Source organism: Phaenicophaeus curvirostris, chromosome 13 (genome assembly GCF_032191515.1).
Source record: "Phaenicophaeus curvirostris isolate KB17595 chromosome 13, BPBGC_Pcur_1.0, whole genome shotgun sequence".
In the NCBI taxonomy this organism is placed as follows: Eukaryota; Metazoa; Chordata; class Aves; order Cuculiformes; family Cuculidae; genus Phaenicophaeus; species Phaenicophaeus curvirostris.
The window spans coordinates 11,424,965-11,447,244 of NC_091404.1; the positions used below are offsets into that span (position 1 = coordinate 11,424,965).

The 22,280-nt window shown below is 42.4% G+C and overlaps 1 protein-coding gene across 1 annotated transcript; it reads left to right on the top strand.

The window, feature by feature from the left end:
- The first annotated feature begins 19,289 nt into the window (after window positions 1-19,289).
- LOC138726092 (transcription factor SOX-3-like) lies at window positions 19,290-21,110 on the top strand. The gene has a single exon (XM_069867518.1). It carries the CDS (start codon window positions 19,377-19,379, stop codon window positions 20,334-20,336), a length of 960 nt encoding a protein of 319 aa, XP_069723619.1. The 5' UTR covers window positions 19,290-19,376; the 3' UTR covers window positions 20,337-21,110.
- Window positions 21,111-22,280: the final 1,170 nt, after the last annotated feature.

Sequence of the window (22,280 nt, forward strand, 5' to 3'; positions counted from 1 at the left end):
AAAAAAAAGTAACAAATTCACAAAGGCAACAAATATCAATAAAGACTCAGACAGCAGTGATTCAGGCTGGTGATATGAGCAATGGTCATGGAGTAAATTGCTATTACTGACTATGAGAAAAGATCTTACATATCAGACTCTACAGAATGTGTGCTGTAGTAAAACTGCTATATATCAAACAACATAAAACTTAAATGTGGAACATGCTTCTGGGTAAAATTTCTAGATATTGAACAGTGTTCTGTTTGACACTGTTATCAGTTTCCCCTTAATTCATCTGCTTGCCTCTTTGTCCCAGATTCTGGACTCTTTTCAGTGCCTGTATGTGCTTTGCCTGTATCCTGCCTGCAGACAAAACGACCTTTAAACACCTTGCAGTATATGTGTGCATAAGCAAAAAAGCAGCATACAATACATTGTTTAACAGATTGCAACCTCTTTGGCAGACATGTACTTCTTATTTAAAGGTATTTACACAATTTTTCTCTTATCAAGTACATGAAAGATTTCTCTCTTTTTAAAAGTTTATCAAAAACATTTTAAAAGGCAATTTTTTTCAGTGGAAATGAAAACTTCAGGAACAAAAATTGTCATTTTTCATACCTGTACTGTGATACTGAACAATGCGAACAGAATTTTTTGAAACAGTATGCTAATAATGAAGATCTGCTTTCTACATTGACCTGTGGTACCTACTATGTTTATAGTTTTAATAGTTTTGAAACATTGTACAGATGATAATTCATGCTATTGTTACACTGATTACTGTAACAGTGCCTGTCATAGTAAGAGGATTTAATGAAAAGCTTCATAATAAAATTTTACTTTTTTCTGAAAGGATAAAAAGGTAAGGATTTTAGTACAGACAGCATAACATAGATACAAGCAATCAGATAGAGTAAAATATAGGACTATTTTATATCATAAATTAGGAATCAACATCATTCAGAGTTTGTAGAAGAAAATGAAAATTTAACTTCTGGTTTTGTCTTTCAAATGACATGAACATAGATTTATTTTTAAAAAATAAAACAGCAATTTCATTTGATTTTAAAAACAGATTTTCTTTATATTTCAGTATTCATCTTTAACGAATGGAGATTCAAGACTGAGGAAGCCTAAAAGAAAAGGTCCATGAACATCTTGAGGAAGTTGCAAACAAAAAGGTACAGTGCCCAGTACAGATGTCATGTATTTCATACACAATATTTAATCCACTTCACCTTTCCAGAAGTGTCTATCTGATGAGTCATTTGTCATATTTATTTCAAAACTGTCTGTCTGGATTAATTTAGAGGCTGACAAATTACTGAATCAGTATCTTAACATTTCCTTAGCACTTTGGGATCATTCACGTATCGCTTGTAAAATATGGGTGTTGTAATGATGACTATTCAAAAAAGCCCATCCTGACAATGATAGTTGTAATGAAATTTGGAGATTTTAGAACTTATTAGTTTTCTGGGGTGAAATAATTGGCTCATCAATGATTTGTGTTTTTACTTTAGTGGATGCTAGAAGTCTTAGAACTTAATTAGAGGATAAGATATGTGTTTCTTTGTTGAATCTACTTTACTCTGTACGATATAAGCTATGAGAGGTTTCTAGTCTGTTTTTTCATTTTTTAAAATCTTTTTAGTTGTATAGTGACAAGTTAATTCCCTTTCAAAAATAAAAAGCTCTCTGTGACAAGTGATGTGTAGAAGGCATGCAAGTTTTACTTACAAAGAGATTCTCCTTTTCTCCTTATCTAGAACTCTATATATGACCCATGTTAGTTGTCCAGACAATATACCACAACATTTTTCTTAATTAGGCACTGTCCATATCTAGAAAGAATGTTGTTTAAGCTGTCTGTGTACTTCTTGGTGATTGCTGATCTTAAAGAAGTTTGGCTCTTTAATGCAGGCACTAGACTGTCTCTGATTCCTAGAATGCTCAAGTCAGTAAGTTGCATTTCTACAGGCATTCACAGGCATTAGAAAGTACTCCTTATAATTATGAAGCAAATAAAGACGTTCCTTTTCATTTTACAAGGGGAGAAACTGAAGTGTGAGGTTTAATTTTCTGAAATCAGCCAGTCAGCTTGGCTCATAACTTGCCAGTGGATGTGGGTGTTCAGAATAAAGCCATAGTGTCCATACCTGTAATGCTATATAGTCTGTGTCCCCAGTCAAGGTATAGAAAGAAAAAGGCTCTTTTTCCTCAAAATGCTTTCACTGCCTCACTCCACATACAAATTTACCATACATATTTACATATTTCTTGCCTTCGCAGTACTCTGTTTTTTGGGGTTTTTTTTGTTTTTTCCCCTGTGTTCTCACATGTGTTCTGAGGCAGTTTTGTTTAATTGGGGGATGATATTTCACTCATGCAATATTTTCATCATTCTAAAAGATCAGATAAGCACTTTGCCAGCAGATCTGCATCCAGTCATGTGCTCTTTATCTGTGTCCATAACCATGGATTTGACAAGGCGTCCTACATGTAAAGGAGTCATTAACTATTTTACACAATCATTTTCTTCCTTATAGAAAGGAACAGGAGAAGGATTTGCAACTTTGGGAGGCACATGGTAGACACATAAAACCAGGCTTTTAGATGTGTAACACCATGTGTTTTCAACCTCATGAGGTGTGGCAAGCAGGACAACCTGCTCACCATAGTGTCCTTCCAAAGTAGCTGGTCAAGGTTACTATTTTGCTCTTCTGACACATTATCAATTATCCTGCCAACAGACTGATACCGGACCTGTAGTTTTCTTATAAAATAAAAAACTGAGTTTAATTAAATCATCAGTAACTTGGACCTAATTATTTCAGACAGTATTTAATTAATGTTTCATGGATACCTAATGTAATTAGGGTTCCTTTAATAAGACCTTCTATGACATTAAAATATATGACCTTTATCTTTCTTATCATCCTTAGTCTGACAACTCAGATTTGTCATTTTCACTATAGGTATAGTTTGATTAAATAGAACAGAACATAAAATTAATCTAGCAAATTATAATTGTTTGTTTCTTTTTTTTGCTACTTAAAGACTAACAAGTTAAGTCTTTTAATTAGCAGTGTCAGTACAAATGTTCATGCTAACGTTTTACCTTTGTGTTTTTTCAGACTGTTTCTTTTGTGTATCAGTTTTTATGAAAAAAGGTAGATAACAACTGGACTTTATTAATCATAGTGAAGGGTTTAATCTTTTAGATATGAAAAATAAGGACCTATTCTTTATAGTAAAAATGACTAGTAATTTTATTTTAAAATTTAACACAATTTTGCAAAATACTTAACTTTTCCGGTCACAAACTTCCCAAACATAAAAATGTATTTTTAATGTGAATGAATATAAGTGCGATTATTTGGCTGGCCCTTGGTTGCTTTTTAGGAGCTACAGGTTCTCTCCTGTTACTGTTGTTTTGGGGTAGTTCCTCAAGATCCAATTAAAAAGCATTTGTCATACACAAAATATAGAGAAAAAGAATGAGGTTGAAGAGATATTACAAGCTTTCCTGGAACTACGCTCATCTGATCTTGTTTCCTTGCTCCCCAAAGAGCTTTTCTGTCTTAACTCCAAAAGCAGAGCAGTTCCAGTGACTTCACTTCTGTTTTTTAAGTTCCAGTCACTGAGTTAGGGCTTACTAAGTTATGTAAAATGTTCCACAACCGCCACCAAATACCAGAGACAAACAATAACCAAAAAAGTGGTAACAGCAGCATCTCATAAAAAATTGCATAAATTCTTTTATAAAGTCCATGATCATCTTCTCATTGAAATCAAACCAGACACATTCAGCACACAACAACCACCGACTTTATACATTAAAGAAAATTGTCATGTTAATTTAATAGTTCTAGATTACTACATGTATGTTGTTTCCTGATAGCAGACTGTGATTAGTGTTGAGAATACAGTCACAAACCAGTAGCTACAGTATTCAATTAATATTTTAAAATATAACAAAGCCATTGACCAAGATTCATCCTGCTCGCAAAAACTTCCAATAGGGGAAGAGGATGTGAAGGGGTTAAGCCTAGGAAATTTATCACTACACATACAAGCAGCTGCAGAATTTCACTCCTGTTGCTGCAGTGAGTCTATAGGGACCAAAGCTTCCCCCCTAAAAGGGTTTTGGGGATAGGAGAACAGAAAAAAATATTTCTTCTAGCCCTGATTCACCTGTGTTATGATCTCTTGCATATTAGAGTGTCCCCTGATCAGCTGATGACCTGACAATTCTCTCCTTGCAGCTAGTTTTTGATATTTTACATCACATATCTTTATAGTCATCACAGTTAAATCTCACCATTTTCTTCATTAACACTGTGAAAACTGAATTACAGTGAGCCTCCATCTAAATAGGAAATGTCTAATCTATCCATGGATATTCAAGAGAAATATGATTAATATAGAAAATCTACTGGATAAAAAAATCTTGATTCAAGCATGTAAAAATAAATTGATCTGATTACACAGATTACTAAAAACTGGTCACCTTGGCTACATTAGGACCTTTAAAAGCAAACACAAATCAGTGAGTCATATTAATCAAATTTAATTTAGATTATACACTTTCACATAAAATCTAATTTAGTTGGAATTACTCGGTCATGACTTGTCTGCTCCTCACAGGACAAGGTTAAAGAGATTACATTTGGGTTCATGTCAGCAGCATCTGCTAGTTAGCCCTCTGAATGCTGATTTAATGAGAGAGGTTATGCTTAGTCTCTTCGAAAGACTTCTGGTTTAGGCAGGTGCTTGAGAGATATTATTAATTTAGTATGATACAAGGAGTGATGTTATTGTACTTGGAAAACTCTTGTATCATTATTTTCACGTGTGTAAAATACCCTGGTGGCTTTATATATGTCTCTTCAGTAGCTTTTGAGGGTTTCCCACTAATCTGTCTTTAATATACAGCTTTAGAGAGATAGAAGATTCATGTTAAAGAAAAAACAGTTAATGATATGAACAATTATCTTGGGGATTGTCAAGGGGCTTACAAGAGGCAGCAAGTGAGCATTAAACCAACTCTACATGTAGGAAATGTCATACTGTCTCTCACCTCTGGAAAACCTGCATCTACAGTCAGATCATTCACAGAGCACCTTGAGTGCTATCCCACTTGCTCTGCAAACAGACTTTTTATTTCTGTGTATTCACCTATCCAGAGCCAGATTCTAAGCCCTTTGACACATAGCATTGAGTTTTTACATTTAAATGAATAGGATGCATTGCAGTTAGTTACTAATTGATGAGAAAAAGCTTAAGAGGGCTTAGCCTTTCTTTTTGAATTATAGTGAGGGCAAGCTCCATTCTGACAGAATAACTACCTTGCAGAGAAAAAACAGGTGGTGAAGACTATTTCTACTTCTTCAGAGGATAAGAAGGTCAAAATCATTCTGAAAACTTGTTGCTCAGGACCTCACACTCAAACAAAAATTTGCAATGACATTATGAATCACCAGGATTGCCAAAATCAAGCATATGATTCTCCAGACAGAAATCAGAACACTGACACAAAATGCAGTGTGCATAAGACTTAGTCAGGAGTCTGCTGCTCCTCTGACCTAACTGCTGGATATGCAGAAATCATTGACAAAGAGGCCAACTCCACAAATTCTTCGTGGACAAAATTTCCATGAGGAAAGAAATGGGAGGTGTCCCTGCCCTTGGCAGGGGGATTGGAACTAGGCGATCTTTAAGGTCCCTTCCAATCCAAACCATTCTATGATTCTATGACAAATGGAGGAATGTGGGCATATGTAACCTTAACTGGTTCCCTAACTAAATGGGCTTAACTGTCCTGAAGTATGTCCCTGCCTACCCAGGAGCCTTTCATCCTAAAGTAGTTTTCTCCCACATTTAGGAAAGATGAGCCATGAATTCATTCAGGGTAAATCAGCACCATTTCACTGAAATCAGAGAGCTGCATCAATTTCAGATACACTGCATGTTTTCTGCTGAGTTTTTAAGTGCTGTTTATGGTTCTCCTGAAGGAAAAAATAAAAGTACTGGAACTATTAATCCCTGAAGTTCTGATAAAGAATTTTGAATAATAATTGAAATTTATTACAAAATTTTACTATTTTGATGCATAATTTTCCTGGTGGAGGGACTTAAAACTCTTGCTGTAATTACTGTAACAGCATAAGGGTCGAGCCATTAAAATAATCTCTGGCAATTCTGTGTGATTCATGTTATTTATGAAGAACGCTGCAGACACAGTGTTCTTTGCTACACCGTCCGTTTTCTGTATATCTCTCTACGCTTTCTTTTCCACTATGTATAAATGGTCAATTCTTATGTATGTACTAGAAGAATGTACATCTCCAAAATTAATTAATCCACCCAGAAGAAATATCATTTATATATGACATCCATAATCATATCTAAGAAAACTGGGTAAAATTGAGAAAAATGGGGACATACCTTATTACAATTACCTTCTATTCTAGCATATTTTTCTTATTAGCAGCGCAGACAAAAGGCAGCCTTCCTATTTTATTTTAAATGAGCCTGATAGAGGTATCTCATCCAGTTCATTTTCATATAAAATTGCACTGTGGAGCCTGACCCTCCTGCCTTTACTCAGGCAAAATACCTACTGCTGTCCCTGGAAACAATATCTATGGAAAGATTACAGAGTTAGGACCTACTATTTACACTTTTGCCCTAGCTAACCACTGTTATTCATTCTGTGTTGCATGTGGCATTCCAAATCACCTTTTAAAGAGGGAAACATGCAAATGATGTCCTGAATTTGGTCAACCTCTAATAAGAACAAATATAAGGGCACAGTAATTTCATTTAGAAATGGCAGAGTTCTATAGCAGTTGTGACAAGGTAAAAACATGTTAGGCTTGTGTGAATATATTCCCTAAGACAGTACTACTTTTGAAATATGAAATACTTTTTGCATCTGAATAACCTATTTGAGTTTACAGAAGTTTTCCATTCACAAGATACAGAAGAGGAGATCCTGAAATTTTCTGCCAGGGTCCTACAGGCATACAGGCAAACCCTGCACTAGCAAGGACTATAGAGACTTGGTGTTTCACATAGCTCAGAGGTATGGCCAGAGACAAACCATAATAAGAATTCCCAATTCTGATGAAATTAGGTTAGTCTGAATGTGAAGAAGCATTCATAAATATGCTACACAAACATCACGTAGCTAACACAGATATGTGGCTGATTATCTGTGTGCACAGAAACAAATTCCAATCTTAGTTATAGCTCTGTAATCCCAATACAATTGTACATCTTTATAGCATATCCCTGCTGGCTTGAAATGTGCTTCTGTCCCCAGATTTTACCCAAGTGAAATTCAAAGAGACAAAAGGAAATAAAGTAAAACATAGTCAAATCGTGCAACATTGCATTCTAAATTAAACAACTTATGCACTGAAAAATAGATTTTGACACATTCTATATTTGAGGAATCTCTTTCAATGTTGGAGCAGTACGAAGAAGGGAATTCAATAAAAAATAAAACCAAAATGCTGACCCTGACAGTGCCAAAAATGGATAGAGCTCATACTGAGATCTGAAGTATGTGATTTGAACGTCCTTTTATTAAATTATCACAATAAACACACAGTTTAATCCAAAATAGTACAGACACCAAAAATCTCCTGCTTAGTTCAGGTTCATGAAGGAAAGATAAATAACACTGCGACTCATCAAAATTAAGAAATTTAGAAAAGTGGGGAAAAAAAATGATGAGATTAATTACCCCTTTTAATAAGCTCACTTGATAGCTATTTAATTCCTGTGATTATAGAAGAACAAGCAGACAGTTTTGCATGCTTTTTCTGTCAGAATTCTTCAGATGCAGAAAACAATTTTTCCTGCTATTGCAGTATTTTTTATTTATAGACCATTTCTAATGCAAATATTGGCCTAAAATCAAGTGCTAAGGAAGCTGACTGACTTGGCAATGGAGATAGACTAGGAATGTAAAGGATTAGAGCGCTTAATGTACTGGAAAGGAGTTTATCAATGCTGACAATTCTCACAGTGCTTAATCAAACATTTAAGACAAGTAGAGAAACAGACAATAAAGACTTTGGAGCTTTTGAACAATAAAAGCAAACAAACTGTCTTGTTAGAACATGTCAATTCATGGTGGAATAAAGAAACACCTATAATTTAGTTACTCTTTTCATATAGATAACTAGCAGCTTTACGTAGCTAGCTAAAGTATACTGACTTTAAAATGACTGTAAGTACCTCCTGGGGAAAATGAAGTACACCTTTTTGGGGTTTTTTTTGGATATATTTTACTACAAAGCTTAATTTACAGCTTGATAACTACAAAGGAGAACTGTGATTTTTTTCTTCTCTAAAGGCAATATATTAATGGATTTTTTTAAATCAACACGTAATAGCAGACACAACAGTCTGATCCTTCAGTAACGCACCTTATGTTTACCTTTCTTGAGCTTGAAAATGTGCTAGAGACCGGACCAGGACCAGAGCTGGGAGGCACGTGCTGCTCTGTATGTCTCTGCAGGGTTAATTTGGGAAAGAGGCTCATAGACCTGAATAGCTCAGGCAAGTTCTTCTCAAATAACAAGTCTGATTCCCTACACGAAATTTTGCTATTAGTTCAGGGCATCTAGAATCCTATCCAAAATGCCAGACTTAAATCATACTGTAGCTTTGAATAATATTCTTATTGAAAATCTGGATCCAAAGAGCAATTGATCCTAGTGCCTGGCTGGATTTCAGTGGTACTGAGATAAATGTAAGGTAACAGCAGTCATCACACTGTGTCATTGGATTAACACTCGTATCAGAATGCTCTTAACCTGGCACTTGTTATACTGATATCAGAACTAAAGATCATTAAATGTTTTTAAGAAAACAGCTGCTGTAAGACCAAGAATGTTAACTTCCCATGTGACAAAGCAATAGGAATGTACCACAGACAATGTGAGCAAAGAAAAAGGGAAGGTACTTCCTGGAGATAATCTCAGCAGGCAATTAAATAATAAAAATAGAGATGACTGCTTATCAAGCTAGTGGTACTATGACGCCCACTACAATAACATATTTGTCATCCAGTAACTTAGTTAAACTTAACTCTTAGAAGAACAGTAGAGCAAGACCCTGAGCTGTGTTGGCTAAAAAGCAGAAAATGCAATAGAAGGCGATCACTTCAAGAGTGAAATTAATTAGGAAACAGTAAGCAATTGATAAGCATTAAGATGTCATGATGGCATAATTATTTACTTTTTTGGAACCAAGTGAGTATAAGTTCAATTATCTTGAGTTCCTTTATGTAGTCTGCTGTTACAAACGAATACATTGTGTCTGTTACTTACTTGCATCTCCTGAAGTTCGTGGAGCTCCGTGGCAAATTGCCCCCCCCAGAATTTTGTCATTTTAACTTCATTTGAATCTATTAACCTTTAACTACATAACTTATGTGAGCATTACTAGATTTCAGATTAGCTACTGTTTGCTACTTGATCTCAATTAGCACTCAAAAGTCTTGTTTGTCAAGAGGCTATGCTCCTGTTCATTTCATGTTTTTCAACAAACATGGATTATGCTACTCTAACCATAATTGTTCTGATTAAATTGATTTTGACTACATGAGAGCTGTCCTAAAATAGAATATTTTCTTTCAAGGAGCAGTAACAACAATAACAAAGATAATTTACCTAATAAATAAAGGTAAATTCTTCATCTAGGTAGAGTACATATTTGAACCTTTTGATACTGCTATTAAAGTTTGCGGATATGTGAGATGCGTCCCTACTCATCTCAGCGGGGTTGGAACTGGGTGATCTTTAAGGTTGCTTCCAATCCAAACTATTCTATGATTCTGTGATATGAGCCATACCCCATTTGTTTGTCAGGAGTGTATGAAGTGCTAGTAAGCTGTAGCCTGATTTCAATAATAAAAAAAAAATCTTGCATGCATTTTGGGAAACAAGTGATAGTTGTGTTTACACCAGCTTAGAATTTAATATGACTTTAGGCATGTTACAGTTGGACCTTGTAGGTTTGGTACTCAGAAATTAAAACTGCTCTAGTTACATAATGAATATGTAGATGTTAGCTTAATTGGTGTGTCTGTTTGCCATTATCACATGTGCAAATAGACTACTGCTTTGCTGGCCATTCACACCTGCTAATACCCAATATGCACACACACTCATGGCAATTTCACATGCAGATTACATGCAGTGTTGCACGTCTTGAAGACCCCTAAATCCCATGTATTGGTAATATAACTTTAGTGTTTGTACTCAAATGGGTTTACGTTATTATATGTAGCCCTGTTTTCATTTGGCCACTTACATTTTTCTGTAGTAATTTATCTGGTTTCCACTTTATGCATCTATTTTTTCAGAAACAAGTTATTGCACAAATTTTTTGCATCTAATGCACTAGTCTGGCCTGATGCCATATGTACAATAAGTAAAAATCATTAAAAAATTCTCTTATTTTGCAAGCAAGTAGCTGACAAAAAAGGGCAGGCATGTGATTAGTATAACCATTTCAGCTCTATTCTAGGCAATAAGTCCAGGGTCAGGTATTTCTTCTAGTCTATAAATAAATGGTTGATGTTGCTAGTTGTTTAATTAGCCCCATGGAAAATATATTAAATGTTTTCCTCTAAAGACATGAAAAGCAAATCCTGGAAAGACATATAGCGATAGTAGGGTCACAAGCTGATAAATGACAAGGAAAATGCGAATACTACTTTATATCATAGCAACGATTTTTCTGGTATAATTCTGCATGTGGAAATGTTGATTTTTTATGTGTGCAATGTTAACACAGGAATAGGGAGAAATGCTTGATAAGCAAGTTTTTAAACTCAAAAGTCCTCTATTTAATCACAAATGTAATAGTATGCACAAAGCCAAGACCTCTTTATCCACACTTTCCTGGCAATTTAATCTGGAGGGCTCTTTATGTGCAGAAGCACTATGTACAGTCCTCTTACCACATTAAGTTGATGATGACTGAATTATAATTGCAAGTTATCGAAGACTTAATGATGCAAAAATGAGTACAGAACAAGAGAAACAAGAACTTCCTTCTCAGTGTACATACACCAGCATAATCTACCAGATAGCAGGTTGTGGGGGGTTTTTGGTTTGTTTGGAGACCCAAAGACCTAGAGATAAAGGGTTTTCTTTTGATTTGTTCATGTCCTCTGTGCAATCTTGTGGTTTTTTTAAGCAGGTTGTTAGCATATCAGTGGAACAGTGAAACTTGGCTTTGCTCTTAATCTTCAAACAAAGATTTTTAAGCACACTATAACAGCACAAGCATCAATTCTGTGTAAATCTGGCAGGTCTTTCATCAGCCTTCAATCTGGAAGTGTACATGCTTCCATAGCATAAGGTAGCATGAGCTGTTCTTGGGAGATACCTTCAGTATCAGGTAATTAGTTTGAGCTATTACAGAAACAGAGGATGAGTGCTGAATATTAATTTAAATAGCGTAGTTATTTGTGACTCATGTTCAGGTCAGAAACCTGTTTGTTCCATGTAAAAAGGTCCGCATAGTAACTGACTTCAGTGAGTTCTATTTCTGTTCTTTTATATCTATGGTATCTGCATATATTTGCTTTACAAAAGGCTGTGGAACACGTATTGCCCTCATTTACCACTCTATGTTAGGAAAAAAAGAGTAGAAAGGATCTTCAGATCTTAAGTTACTCTTATGGTCAGCCGTTTCTTCTTTATGGTGGACTGGGGAGGCTAAAGGAATTGAAACACCTCCCTGCTAACGGTGAGCATGTATTGATGACTCCTAGGTCAAATCAAGTCCAACCGTTCCAACACAGTCCCACTCACAAACATCACTCTAGTTTTCAGCTCTTTAGGTTCTTATTCTTTGTAGAACTTTGCTTCAAAACTTTGCTCTGATACTTAAAGAATTTTAGGTGACATTTTCAGAGTCAAGGTCCATTTAGATTCACCTGCTCTCCTGCAGACAGTTCTTTACTCTTCACTTGTTCACAGTGAAGGTCTGAAGATACTATCAGAACTAAAACATTGCTGGGAGGTCTGGACTGAGAACTGCAGCACCATACTTGGGTTTTCCCAAGTCCTTCATCTCCACAGTGATGCAGATCTTTATGTAGGTTTTGTAGAGTGAAATGCAGAAGTCTCAATCACACTTGAGCCACTTATTTGCATGGAGGGATATTTTTCCCACTAGCTAGTATGGGTAACTTTTCTCAGACAAATTACTTTCAAATACAATGAAATTTTATTTAAGATCTTACAAAACAAGCAGAAGTATTGTGGCAGTAAAAAGTGAGGGAGAAACTTGAATTAATCATAATCTTCTAACTACCCTCAAGCAGGGAGATTACTTCAAATACTGACATTAGTGACTTGAATTTATGACTAACGAAATCATTCTTAACAAATTAAACTATTTCTTATAGTTTATTTCTATACACCACAAGGCTAAAGCAGTAGTGAAGGAGGTCACAGACACTGAATAAAAAGCTGTCATTCATATTTCATATTGAAATAATTTCTAGGTAGGAGACAAATATGATTTAGTTTTCTGAACAAGAAAAGTAATTTTTATTGAACACTTACTTGTTTGGGGGTGAAACTGGTAATTAGAAAACATCTTGTCATAGCAAAACCAATTCAAATGTATTTGACCACCCCTTTGAATTAGCCATGTAACCTTATTTCTAAATAAATAGTAAGATAAAGAAAGATAGAGAAAAAGGAGAAAGCACTAAATAAAGATAAACAAATAAAGAGGTAAATAGAAAGAATGAAAAAAATAAAGGCAGGAAATCTGTGATTTTATGTTATTTGTTAAAGAGATCTAGAGTCCAGCTGAGTCAATATGAGAACTGGACTTGTTTATGATAAAGCTTTGTGACTATTTTACGTTGAAATCATCACTGAAAAGTTATTTTAATTACAATATATTGCATGGCTAATAAATTTACTTGTTACGCTTCATCATAAAAGTATGGTTAGAGAGAAATAGTGAAGGAAGAAAGATATGATTTTATGATTGTATCTCATATTGGTAAGAAAACATATTAGTTTTACATTCAGGAGAAATAACAATATTCAAAAATAATGTCCAAATGAAATAACTTGAAAGAGAACCCATATTTCAAAGTTATTACATGAGAAGTTAATTTTAAGTTTTAAAAGTAGGAATGTGATTTCTAAAACAGCTGAGATGTATGAGTTAAAAGTAATGTGGTGAGAATGTCTGAAATAATCTGTCAGCCCTGAGCATAATGAAAGAAGATTCATTTAAAATCAGAAGAACTGGAGTTAGTTTTTTACTATAGCCAAAAGACAGCAGTGTTACTTAGCATTTTGCTTTCCTCAAGTTCTTCTTTAATTTTTTTTCCTCAGCCTTCTTTAATATTCTCTGAAAATGCACACAAGAATGGGATGCATGTGCAAAATATATTTGATGTTCAGTGGAGACATCCAACTACCTAACTTAAAGTTTCTCATGTTTTACTAGTTTCTTTACTGAATATAGTCTGTTTTCATTGCTTGTTTGACCTACAGAATGCTATACTGGATACTCTTGATATTATAAAATATGTAACATTAGTTAACTGATTATAATTTTAAAAAAAGGAAATGAGGAGCCAGACTGCCTGCCCTGGTTTGCTTTTTTTTTTTTTTTGGTGAAACAAGAGTTTATATTCCCCCTCTGTTTTTTCACTTTCCTTATATGAAATGAACAGCTGTAATTGAAAAGCAAGAAGCTCCATGGTTTATAGAAATAGGTGTTGTTAAGAGCCTTAGCCATCTAATTTTCTTCCTATTGCAGGGCAGGCTTCCTATTGTCTGTCCTTTAGAGCTAATTTCTTTTCTGATCAAAAGGCCCACATCATTGAAAAGGTAGTAATGACTATTCATTTGGTTGAAACCTCCATTCTGCAGCCTGCAAAGCTTTATTTAGAAACTGCTATTTCTTTCTAAAAGGAAAACCTCATTTGTCTCCTCTATAATGTCAATTAAAGTAGAATATATTTTAATTATTTATCCTGGAGAGAAACCTTTCAGGATCTCAATTTGCTGTGCCAGTGATACAGGACGTCTTTTGAAACAATATGTGCCTTCAAAATTGTATGTCAGGGAGTAGGAATAAGGTGTGTTTTGATTTTAATTTGCCACTAATGAACAGTTTATTTGCAGCTAATTAGCAAGTTCGAGTTTTGCAATTAATGCCTGATTCCTAATCTAACTCATAAAAAGGAGCCTAGACCATCATTACCAGCAAATAAGGTGGGTTACTGGGTCTGTATAGAAAACATTGTAGGAAAGATTCACGAAGTTTTAAATGGGCTAAACAGAGATGATTGGGTTTGGGGTTTTCTTCTGAAGGAGGAGTGCAGCGATGTCGCAGTTGTCACCAGCATCAGTGAAAGGGTCATTAAAGCATCGCAACAAGCGCCGGGGCTGCAGCAGCTGCTACGGGAACTTGGGACGAGCGGTGGGGGGGAAGAACTTTTCTTTTGGGGAGCCCTAGCACCCCGCATCTTTCCAATCTGGAAACCGAGCAATGAGGGCTGGGAAGCTCCCAGTGCCGTTTCCTCTGCTGAGGAAGGGTGGGAAAAAGGGACCGTGGGGGAGCTGAGGTGTCGGGATGGTAGGAAAATGATAGAATCGTTTGGGTTGGAAAAGACCCTTAAGATAGTCGAGTCCAACCATAAACCTGATGCCGCCAGGTTCACTACTAAACCATATCCCTAAGAGCCACATCCACATGTCTTATAAATACCTCCAGGGATGGTGACTCAACGACTTCCCCAGGCAGCCTGTGCCAGTGCTTGACAACTCTTTGGGGGATACCGAACTGTTGGTGCTGTAACAGCTGAGGGAAGTTGCAGAAAGTTCCGATTTATGTCTTGGCTTCTGGGAAAGAAGGTCCTGCCAGTCAGGCACAGGCTGCCCTGGTGCAGGGTGACAGCTGTGTCTCTGGCATCACTTTTCGTGCTTGTTTTTTCCCTTACGCGTGAAAACACAAGCCAAATCTATCATTTCCTCGGGGCTCCGATGAGTTGTCCTCTGCTGGTGGTCCCCTCTACAACTCTGTTAATTGGTAACTTGGAGATGGAGGGAGTCCCTATTAGCAATGCCCTCTCTTCCACCACCACCCCCCCCAGCATCCCTCGGCTCCCGCTGAAGCCAACCCCATGAGGCGATTGCCAGGAGGAGCTGTTTGTCAAAGGCTAATAAACAAATTCCTCGCGAACACCTGAATGAGTGAGAGCCAGGAACAACCCAATTAAGAAACGGAGCTACTGGTTGGTTTTTTTGTGGCGGTGGAAACAACCCGGGCTCGAAAAGGGTCTATTCAGAGGGCGCTCCGAGAGGTCTGTTTGCAGCCCGCTATTGTTGTCAGAAACCAAATAAAAGTTCGGATGAGGGGTAAAAGTGATTAAAAACAACATTTGTCGCTGCCTCATAAATGCACTAGGAGGCTCAGTTCAAAGGAATCGATCTGTACCCAAACGATGCTGCCGGGGTTTTACCCACGCAGTTAAGATTTTTGTTCTTTAATGTTACTGTTTTTAATGATGTCACCAAAAGTATCCCTTGCTTTTCCTGTGTACGAGAGCAGCAGGGACAGCTGCAGACTCTAGTGCAGCATCGATACCCATGCGGTAAGGCTCTGGGGAAGGAGTTGGAGCTCGTTTGTTGGAACTAATGATTTGTTCTGCCCCTCGCTGGGCTGGGAGGTCGGTCCAGCCTTGACAGCCCCTCAGGCAACCTCGAGCTGGTTTGTTTAGGGGTGTTTTTTTAGGGGGGTTGATTTTTTTCTTTTTTTTTTTTTTTTTTTTTGAGGTGACACTGTTAAGCGGGGAATAAAAAAATCTCCTAACTACCTTGAGCGGCAGAACCAGACTGAGATGATCCATTTAGCCACTTTACCACACCGGAAACTTTTTGGGGAGAAGGTGAATTTCAGCCTAGAACAGGGATCAAGCAGAAAAGCAGGTGAACTTTTATCTTAAGCATCGCTGGGGATTTTCGGTGGATCACCCCAGGGAGGGGTAGCAGGGTCCAAACGAAAGGAGTGCTGAGGTCCCTTGTCTGGGCAAATTTCGAGAAAAACCCTTCGCTGTCTTCGGTCAGGAGTTGGGCTGAGGACCAGAGGGTTTGTTCTAATAATTGGATTAAACGGGGCCGGTTCGGTGCGTAGCGTTATTCTTCAAAAGCCAGCGATCCTCCCTGACACGGTTCCAAGATTCCCTCAAGCTCTGCTGGAGCTGCAATTAACATATATTAATGGCTGTTGCTTATTAAGCGCTGATTGTGTAAGAAGCAGCCGGTCCCTTTCAAACGTGCCCTTTCAACCGTGGGGTTTCTCTCGCGTTCAAGTCGGATTGTGCTGTAAACTCCTGATTGCACCTCACGCTCCGATGTCACCAAAAAGAAAAAAAAAAAAAAAGAGAGAATTTAAGAAAATGTCTCCAGGCAAGAGGCTGCCCCCTCTCTCTCTTATTGCTCTGTCTGTGTCCTCTCCTGCCTTGTGCCCTTTCCCTACTTCCCAGCAGCTCCGCAAGCTCCATCCCCTTTCCCGGGACGGGCACGAGCCAGGAGCAGGCGGAGGCTTGAATTCTCTCGCGGCTGCCAAGGGTGTGGTGGGATCGGGACTTTCAAAGCGCTCTGCAGGTAACTCGAGGGAGCAGCGCTCACTGCCGCGAGCCCCACCTGCGCTCTCCAGGCTGGGGAGGGAGAAGCAGCTCCCATCTCCTCCCCCCGAGCGCTGGGTGAAGCCCTGCGGGGAGCCCCGGCAGAGGAGCTGGCTCCTGCCTCCCCTCTCGGGCTCCAAAATCGCTCAGGGAATCCGACTGAGGGTTTTCCATACTCACCCATCACTAATGTCGAGGCAGAGGGGTTCGAGAAGCGCGTCCCTGTAAATACGTGAATCTATACTCACTTTTTCACTCGCTCAGGTTCAGTTCATCTACAAGATTAGCGACGTTTCAAGAGAAACGTCGTCTTGCTTTGAAATAATACGGATCTTAAAGTATTAAATAGCGTGACCTTTGGGGAAAAAGATATAACTGGAGTCTCGGGCAGCGCAAAGACAAATTGGAAGACAAAGTAGGAGTCTGAAACTTAGCTTTGTAACATTTATTTAAACATCGAAGGAAAGATCGTTCACAGGGCTTTCAGTATTTCCTCCAAATCCTTGCTCCTCCTCATTTTTCGTTGCGTGCAAAAGCGTTCAGTCCCTCCAACAAAAGTTTATATAGTCATTTCATAGAGTTGTCAGCATATGTATCAGTCCGCTCTCCAGCCCAAGCCTGGCGCGTCTTAAACCTCGACTGGAGCGGTTTGAGGTTAATTACAGCTGGCTCAAACTTTTCCAATACGCTGCAAAAGTTACGAGCGAGCTCCGCCCGAAGCGTGATGCCGCCTGAAACATCTTCCGCTCTTACCCTGACCTCTCGGGCTGCAAAATTTTTGCTTCTACCGAGAACACAGCAGCAGCGAACCAAACAAAAGCAAAAAACTAACTGCTGGCTACATCGCAGGTTGTCGCAAGCGGGATTGATTTCCCCTTCGACTCTGTTCAACGGATGATTTTGTCACAAAAGAAACCCATACAAACGAGCGACGCCTTAAATCACAGTAGCATTAGGATCCACTCGAGAAAAAAATTAACCCACCACGACCCGGTGCAGTTTGGGGCCACGGAGCGATGCCGGCCCCCGCCTCTAACACGGGGCTCGGGGCCGTCGGGTTCAGCCTGGAGCCCTGATCTGGGGGCACCTCCTCTCCCGGGACCGATTACCGTCGTTATCCTTCTCTTTGGGGCAACGCCACCGGCTTCCAAGCCCGGAGCTGTGCCACCAGCATCCCTCCCCAGTCCGGGACACGATGCCCGTGCACATCCCGACCTCCAGCCCGCCCTGAGCCCCACACCGCCGGGGAATTTTGCTCAGAGCTACACCGGGGGTGCTGCCCACCTCCTCCGGCTCCGAGCAGGTTCCAGGCTCCGTTTGCCGCTGGTCCCTCAGTGCGGCTGAACCGTGCGGCTTCCCCGGACGGAGCCAGAACCGGGAGAAAGGGGAGCGGGAGGGCGAGACGGGCCGGGTAGCTCTGTGCCCGCGGTGCTTCCAAGGGGCTACCAGCCCTGTCCGTGCCGCTGGGGAAGGAAGGAAGGAGGGGAGAAAAGATGGAAGGGGAAGAGGAGGGAAGGGACCGAAAGGGAAGCCCGTGATTGACAGCTCCAGTCAGCTCCGCTCCACTCACATACTCTCCGCCAAAGTTTCTTTCCACACAGAGGGAACTTCCCTGTTGCCATGAAACTTGGGGATTTTGCAAGTGCCGTCCCCTCCCCGCCCCGCCAACCGTCTTTGGGGCAGCCGAGTGGAAAAACTCAAGTGGCAAGGGGGTGGGCAGAGGTGGGGACCCGACCCCGCTCCCCCGCTCCCCTCTGCCCCCCCCGGGCTGTGCCGAGCGCTGCCGCGGGGCTCCCACCGGGATGGAGCGCCCGGTGCCGGCAGCTCAGTGTGGCTTCTCCCCCCGAAGCGGGCTCGGGAAGGAAAGATTTCACTCCGTAATCCCCCCTCCATCCGCTTCGGGGAGAGGAGGAGGGGTGGGTGTCCGTGCAGCGCAGGCTCGCTCCGTCTCCAGGCAGCTTCTCCGGGCTTGGCACCGGGCTGTGCATCCATCCGGGAGCCCCAAATCTCTTTGTGCCCGGCAAACGAGCCGCTCCGGTTTGCGCTACAGCGCCCCGCCCCGCTCCTCCTCCTCCTCCCCGCCGCCCCGGAGGGCACCCGGGGCCGCTCCTTCCCCCGCGGCGAGGCCGGCAGCTGCGGGAGCCCCCCCGGCCTCCCCTCACCTCGCAGCCCCAGCTCTGCCCCGTCCCAGCAGCCCAGAGCCGGGGCAGGTGCAGAGCGCAGGGGCCGCGCAGGACCGGGGACGCGCTCGGGGGCGGGGGGCTGTGTAGAGGGGGGATGTGGGGGGGGGGGTTGTCCGGCCCCCGCAACCCCAACTTTTTGGCTCCCCCCACACTCGGGCTGGTCAGTTCCCGGCGTCGGGGCTGTCGGGAACCGCTCTCTGATTGGCTCCCGCTCGCTCATTTATAGCCCGTCAATCAAATACCCCCGGGATTGGTGCGCGCATCGCTCGGCGCTGCCCGCGGGAAGCGCTCCGCACCGCTCAGCAGCAGCACCACCACCTCGGGGAGCGGCGCATCCGCCCATCGGGCACAAAAACTTCCTCCTGCAGCAGCTGCCAAGGTTCTTTCCTCTCTCTTTTTTTTTTTGTTTTTGTTTGTTTGTTTTTGTTTTTTTATTGTTTTTAACTTCCTCTCCCCGCACCGGAGCCTCCCCGCCCGCCGCCCTGGCGCACCTCTTGCCGGCTCCGGCCATGTACAGCATGCTGGAGACTGAGATCAAGACCCCGCAGCCCACGCCGGGCAGCGCCGGGGGTAACCCCGCTCCCGGGAGCACCGGGAAGGGCGCGGGGGGCGGCGGGGCCGGCGGCGGCGGGGCGGGAGCCGGCTCGGACCAGGACCGGGTGAAGCGGCCCATGAACGCCTTCATGGTGTGGTCGAGGGGCCAGCGGAGGAAGATGGCTCAGGAGAACCCCAAGATGCACAACTCGGAGATCAGCAAGCGCCTCGGAGCCGACTGGAAGCTGCTGAGCGACGCCGAGAAGCGACCTTTCATCGACGAGGCCAAGCGGCTGCGGGCCGTGCACATGAAGGAGTATCCGGATTACAAATACCGGCCCCGGAGGAAGACCAAGACCTTGTTGAAGAAGGACAAATACTCGCTGCCGGGCAACCTGCTGGCCCCGGGAGGGGGCAACGCGGTGAGCAGCCCCGTCGGGGTGGGCCAGAGGATTGACACTTACGCCCACATGAACGGCTGGACCAACGGGGCTTACTCGCTGATGCAAGAGCAGCTCGGCTACGGGCAGCACCCGGGCATGAGCAGCCCGCAGCTGCAGCAGATGCACCGCTACGACATGACCGGGCTGCAATACAGCCCCATGATGTCCACGGCCCAGACCTACATGAACGCCGCCTCCACCTACAGCATGTCCCCCGCCGCCTACGGCCAGCAGCCCTCCTCGGCCATGAGCCTGGGCTCCATGGGCTCGGTGGTGAAATCCGAGCCCAGCTCGCCGCCTCCGGCCATCGCTTCCCACTCGCAGAGGGCCTGCCTGGGAGACCTGCGGGATATGATCAGCATGTACCTCCCCCCGGGGGGAGACGCCACAGACCCTTCCTCCCTGCAGGGCAGCAGGTTACACAGCGTGCACCAGCACTACCAGAGTGCCGGGACTGGCGTGAATGGGACCGTACCGCTAACTCACATATAAACTGCTCGGGACGGCTCCCCGACTCCATCCCTAACCCCACCGACCGCTCCCTGGCTACATCGGGATGTACGGCAGCGTTGCTCGGCTTAGCAGACTTAATACTAACTTTTGGAGAAGTTTTAAAAAGGAAATCCGTTAGCTGTGTCCTTTTTTTTTTTTTTTTTTTTGTACAAAATTAAGTATATGAGGACGCTGTTATTTTAATAGAGCACAACTCCTGCCTCCTAGAAGCCGCTGTGAAGTTTTTAAACCACAGCAACTTCTTTCCTGGTTACTGCTAGGTTGGGCACTGTTTTATTCGCTTAAAAGTTTTTAAAAGGTTTTGCATCTTCCAGTTTGATTTCTAGCGTTGCAATGACGTAAAAAAAAAAAATTAAAAAGACAAACCGGCGGGCTTTTGGTTTTAAGCTCGGTTGTTCACGTTACCGTTGTTTCTTAAGTGTTTTGTTCTTTCCACCTTATCCAACTTCGCTTGGTTTCAGTCTACAATCTGTACCTTTCACGACTTTTTAACTTTAGCCTTTTATTCCTTAAAATAAAGGGGAGGTGGGAGAGAGCTGTGCGGGTCGCAAACGCATTTCTTTTATTTATAGCAAGTTGTGTGTCTTGTTTTTTCTTAAGCTGTAAACTTATGTAAATTGGTTTGTGAATTTTACTGTGGACAATGTTTTGACATATCAGATGAAGAAACGTTTTAGTTTTGTTTACCGGATTTCTTCCCCCAACCCCCGAAAAAAAAAAAAAAAGTTATCGAAACACTCCTTCCCCTCTCCCTGCCCCTGTTTGCTTCCATCTTCCAAACGAAGAGAGATCAATAAATTTTCTATCGGGCACCTGGGCAGTCTGCTGGAGGTTTGTGCGGGGAGGGGAGTGCGGAGCGGGGCCAGCGGGTTCCTTGCTGGGATTCCTTCCAGGAATTCCTTCCACGACTCTTCTCCCGGCCGAGAAACCCGGGATCTCCATCGCCTTCCCGACAGGTTTCTGCGGCTGCCGCGCCGTGATGTTTTATGGTTGGGAGAGGGAATAAATGAGGCTTCAAGTCTGTTTTCTTCTAAAGAAAAGCGGGACCCGGGCTGGGAAAGTGTCGCTGCCGCTCCCTGAGCCACCCGCCACTTGTTGCCTCTCGGCCGACGGGGAGGGAAGGGGATTACAAGTGTGCTCCTCGGTTAATTGTTTCTTTCTCTGGAGGATTTACCTAGAAACCCGACCTCATCTGAAATATTTACAAAAGTAAAACCCGTTGGGGAGCTCTTCGATAGACTCTTATTGAATGAAGGGTTACACGCGTTCCCCAGAGGAAATAATTCCATCTTTTCAGTATGTTTGGCGACTGATATTTTTAGTCTGGACAGCTTTTGTTTCTTTTAGGGCTCTACCTTGTTCCTGGCTGTATCTCTGTCCCGAGCTGCAGCCCCCGCGGAGACCGCGCATCCCTCCCCGTGCTCGGCAGCAAAGCTCCTGCTCCCGGCCGACCCCCTCGGCTCCTCCAAGGCTCCCAGCGGGGTCCGAGCTCTCCGCGGGCTAAAGCGCCCTGGGCAGTGCGTTTCGCAGCGCTTCTCCTCCTGAGCCGCAGCCTTTCGCTTGCCCCGAGCCGCCTTAGCGCAGGGGAGAAGGGAAAGAGAAGATGCTTTTGGTGCGGTTGCGGTTAAAAGGCTCCGCTCTTCTCGCCCCCCTCGTTAATAGCAGCTTCAGGGAGGCTTTGCACCCCTCCGCTGGCCGCTCGAGGGGTCGGTGGGAGCCGCTTTCCCTCGCCGGCTGCTTTCCACCGTTCCCGGCTGTTTTCCAGCCTCCGGGCCGGGGCTCCGCGCTGCCTCCCGGGTCCGGGCTGGGGATGCCCCGGCGGCAGAGCCAGCCTTGTGCTCAAGGGAGCGCGTCCAGGCTCGGGCAGGGCCTTCCTTCGGCTCTTCAAAGAGGAAAAAATTCACTGTTCTGCAAACCATTCCT